Source organism: Acomys russatus, chromosome 10 (assembly GCF_903995435.1).
Source record: "Acomys russatus chromosome 10, mAcoRus1.1, whole genome shotgun sequence".
NCBI classification, from domain to species: Eukaryota; Metazoa; Chordata; class Mammalia; order Rodentia; family Muridae; genus Acomys; species Acomys russatus.
In genome coordinates, this window is record NC_067146.1 from 65,434,556 (window position 1) to 65,439,609 (window position 5,054).

The 5,054-nt window shown below is 36.1% G+C and overlaps 1 protein-coding gene across 1 annotated transcript; it reads right to left on the reverse strand.

The window, feature by feature from the left end:
* Positions 1 to 3,854: 3,854 nt before the first annotated feature.
* LOC127194713 (putative vomeronasal receptor-like protein 4) lies at positions 3,855 to 4,764 on the reverse strand. The gene is given in 2 exon segments (XM_051152276.1): positions 3,855 to 4,679; positions 4,681 to 4,764. Coding segments are annotated over 2 exon segments (909 nt in total).
* Positions 4,765 to 5,054: the final 290 nt, after the last annotated feature.

The window sequence follows — 5,054 nt, forward strand, 5'->3', positions numbered from 1 at the left end:
AATAAAAACACACATGATCATCTCTTTAGATGCTGAAGAAAACGTTTGGCAAAAATCCAACACCTCCTCTTTTCAAAAGGGTACTAGAAGTCCTAGCTACTACAATAAGACAACTATAGGATATCATAATGATACCAATTGGAAAGGAATATGTCAAAGTATTATAATTCACAGATAATAGGATAGAATACATAAGTGATTCCAAAATTTCTACAAAAGAACTTCTACAACTGAAAAACACCTTCAGCAAATTAACTCAAAAAATTGAGTAGCCTTCCTTTATACAAATGATAACTAAGCTGAAAAAGAAATTAGGGAAATAGCACCTTTCGCTATAGCCACAAATAATATAAATATTTTAAATAATATGAAAACTCTGATAAAGCAAGTGAAAGAACTGTATGGCAAGAAATTCAAGCATGTGAAGTGAGAAATTGAAGAAGATATCAGAACATGGAAAGATCTCCCACATTCATGGAATGGTAGAATTAAAATAATAAAAATGGCCATCTTACCAAAAGCAATCTACAGATTCAGTGTTATTCCCATTAAAATTCCAACATAATTCTTTGTAGACTACGAGAGAGCACTTTTCAATGTCATATGAAAAAAAAAAGACTAGCAAAATCATTCCTGTACAACAAAAGAACTTTTGGAAGTATCACAATACCTGATTTTAAGCTGTACTACAAAGCAGTAATAATGAAACCCATATGGTTTTGGCATTAACACAGACATGTTGATCAATGAAATCACATGAAAGACCCAGAGCTAAACTCATATGCTTGCCAACACTTGAATTTTTACAAAGAACCTAGGCCCCACGACCTGGATGGAACAGGCAGAATCCTAGCCAACCCCCACAAGCCGGTAGGGGTTCCCGCACTCTAGGGCACCTCATGGAACCTTCTCCAAAATTCACCATATAGTAGGTCACAAAACAAGCCTCAACAGAAACAAGAAGACTGAAATGATACATTGTACACTATCAGATCACCACGGATTAAAGTGGGACTTTAACAACAACAGAAATACCAAAAAGCCAACAGGCACTTGGAAACTAAACAACTCTCTACTTAATGACACTTGAGTCAGGGGAGAAATAAAGAAAAAAATTAAGGACTTCTTGAAATTCAATTAAAATGAAGGAACAACATACGCAAATATGGGACACATTGAAAGCAGGGTTAAGAGGAAAATTCATAGCACTAAGTGGCTTCATAAAGAAACTGGAAATAGCTAATATCGGCAACTAATGACACATCTGGAAGCCCTAGGAAAAAGAAGCAGAAACAACCATCTGGCTCTGGGCTTTTTTTTTCCCATTGGGAGACTACTAACGACTGTTTCTATTTCTAGAGGAGAAATAAGGCTATTTAATTTGTTTATCTGATCTTGATTCCATTTTGACAAGTGGAAATGATCAAGAGAATTGTCCATTTTCCTTAGATTTTCAAATTCTGTGCTAGACAAGCCTTTGATGTAGGATCTTATGATTCTTCAGTATCTGTTCTTATGTTTCCCTTTTCATTTCTGATTTTGTTGATTTGGATAGTGTTTCTCTGCCTTTTAGTTAGGTTGCTAATGGATTAATCTGTTGTATTAACTTTCTCAAAGAGCCAGCTCCTGGTTTTGTTGATTCTTTGAATTGTTCTCTTTGTTTCTAATTTGTTGATTTCAACCTTGAGTTTGGTTATTTTCAGACATCTATTCCTCCTGGGTGTTTCTACTTTCCCAGATGTGTCTTTAAGCTGCCTATATTAGATATTTCCAGTTTCTTTATAAAGGCACTTAGCGCTATGAATTTTCCTCTTAGTACCACTTTCAATGTGTCCTACAGATTTGGGTATGTTGATCTTTCATTTTCATTGAATTTCAGGAAGTCCTTAATTTCTTTATTTCTCCCCTGACCCAGGTGTTATTAAGGAGAGAGTTCTTTAGTTTCCAAGTGTGTGTAGGCTTTTTGATATGTCTATTGTTGTTAAAGTCCAGCTTTAGACCATGATGATCTTATGTGGTACAAGGTATTATTTCAATCTCTTTGAATCTGTTGTGGCTTGCTTTGTGACCTCCTATATGATCAATTTTGGAGGAGATTCCATGAGTTGCTGATAAGAAGGTATAATCCTTTGTGTTTTGGTGAAAAATTTTGTAGACATCTGTTAGATCCATTTGATTCATGACGTTGGTTAGTTCTCAGTTCAGTTTCTGTTTCCCTGATCTATCCTTTGGTGAAAGTGGGGTGTTGAATCTGCCACTGTTAATGTGTGGGTATCTATGCATGGTTTAAGCTTTGTTAATAGTTCTTTTACAAATGTGGGTGCCCTTGTGTTGGGAGCATAGATGTTTAGAATTGTGATGTCCTCTTGGTTGACTTTATCTTTGATGAGTATGAAGTGACCATATTCATCTGTCTTGATTAATTTTGTTTGGAAGTCTATTTTATACAATATTAAAATGGCTGCACTAGCCTACTCCTTGTGTCCATTTGCATGGAATACCTTTTTCTAGCCTTTTACCTTGAGATAATGTCTATTTGTTTTGTCCTATTCTGATTTGCTTATTTTGTTTTATCATATTATGGTTTAATTTATTACTGCCTAGAGGCCTATTTGTTCCCTAAAGAGAGGCAGAAAGGTGATGGATCTGGATGGGAGAGGAGATGAGGATGAACAGGGAGGATGAGGGGAAGGGAAACCCCTAATCAGAATTTATTGTATGAAAAAAATATTTTGTCAATAAAAAACATAATTTTTAAATGGTGGAGTATGGTGTAATCGCAGAGGTGGAGAGGCAGAGATTGGAGAATCTCTGAGGCGACCACCTTGGCATACTTGGCATGCCTCGTGTACAGTGAGAGACACTCCTTCAAAGCACGAGGTGAATGGCTTCTGAAGAATAATAGCCAAGGTTCTCTCCTGGCCGCCAAATCTACATGATCACACACTCTTCATGTGTGCACATACATATAATCATACACACATTCATAAAAAACACATTGCACATCAAGTATGTATGTAAACAATTTTAATTGCAGCTAACATTTCATTAAAGGTAGATGAAATGAAGTGAAAATACACGGGCCTATGAAATTTTTATATATGACTTGAGTAAATGTAAAAAATGAAAAAATTTAATTCACATTATGTTTATGAATCAGAGAAACTTTAATTAGTACACAAGCTAAAGATACTTTTTTTTTTCGAAGCAGGGTTTCTCTGTGTAGCCTTAGCTGTCCTGGACTCACTTTATAGACCAGGATGACCTCAGACTCACAGTGCTCCTCCTGCCTCTGTCTCCTGAGTGCTGGGATAAAAGGCATGCGCCACCATAGCCCAGTTTAGAGACACCATTTAGATGGATTTTGATGACTAAGGGTAGATTAAAAAGTTTTCAAAAAAAAGGCTTAGAAAGTCACTATCATCAGGGACCTTCTTTTGATTCATGTTAGCATCAAGAAAACTTTTATCATATTAAGTAAAAAAAAAATAAGAAAGAGAAGAATTAATGTGGAAATAGCAACTTATGATGAACAATGAATAAGAACTTTACAGTACTTGGTGGCAAAAAAGAATGGATATAATAATTGCCACAAATTATCGTTAAATCATATGAAAAATCTGCTTTGCTGTTTGAACAATTGAAGTTTAAAAGAATCTGTAATTCAGAATATCAAACAATAACTGGGCTACACCAGCCTGTCACTGACACTCATTTGATACTCCAGTTTCAGAGCATTCCATGACCTCCTCTGACCTATGTGAGAAACAGGAATGCACACATGCACACATGGTGGCACAACATTTGTACATATAAAAAAAAAGAATTTTTTTTAAAAAGAGCAACAATCATCTTTAAAAAAAAATATGGTCCTGCTTTGACGACAGGATTTTCGGCACAATGATTATTCTATTATCAGAACTGATTTGTACGAAAGGAGTAATTATGGGATAAACATTTATCACAAACTTCTGAACAGTCAGGAAGACTGGTTCATATATCCATAACAGGACTGGGGTGGATGAGATGGTGAATTCTACCCTGTAAATGGCCACAAAGAAAACCACCAGAAGCAAGATGGTCTGTGTGGCTCTTTTCTCAGGGTAATGTCTCAGGTGGCTGATGCTATGAAGATGCTTGCATTGCCTCTGATGGATGAACAAGAGAATCACTATGTATGTGTTTGTGGTCAGCATGACTCCTACAAGAAACATACCTCTGGAGGTTGTCACTGCTAAAATCAGTCCCCTGATGTTGTAGTTCATGGGGAAGAGGGAGCAGAATTTAGTGACCTTCATCTGACTGGTCGCACTCACATTGGTAAAACCACCAACATTGAAGAACATTCTACTACTGAGGGACAAATTGAAAGACCAGATATATAAGGAAGCAATAATTGTGTATTTTTTTAATTTATGCTTAAATTTTGTTAACAGATAAGTACTGGGACTGATTGTGACAGCCTGGGACACACTCAGGAGGCAGATGATGCAGATGGAGAGGCCTCTCATCACCCTGTGTATGTAAAAAGTTGTCTTACATTTGAAGTCATTCTCAACATCCAGTGACTCAAATATATCTGTAAGACAAAAGTCTCCTTCAGTGAGGAGCATCACTATGTGAATGAAGGACAGTTGACAGGAGATCAGGTCCATGGGCTTATATCTGTGATCTAGGATTGTGCAGGTATAGATAAAAAGGAAACATATTGGCTAAGACTTTAAGCCCAGCTTGGAAATAAAGGATATTGTCTAATGAGGACATTATAGAGGTGGCTTCATCTTCAGACCATAGTGTAGGAATATTTCTAATATCTGAAAAAATAGATTATACATCAAATTTTCAATTAACTGAACAGTATATATATATAACCATTCTATTTTCCTACTAATTCTTTTTTAATAATTTATTTAATTTTATTTTGTTCACTGGTATAAGGAGAGCAACCTGATGGAACTGGAATTGCAGACAGTTTTGAGCTGCCATGTGGATGCTAGGAATCTACTCCTGGTCCTTTGAAAGAGCAAATTGTCTTAACCACTGAACCATCACTC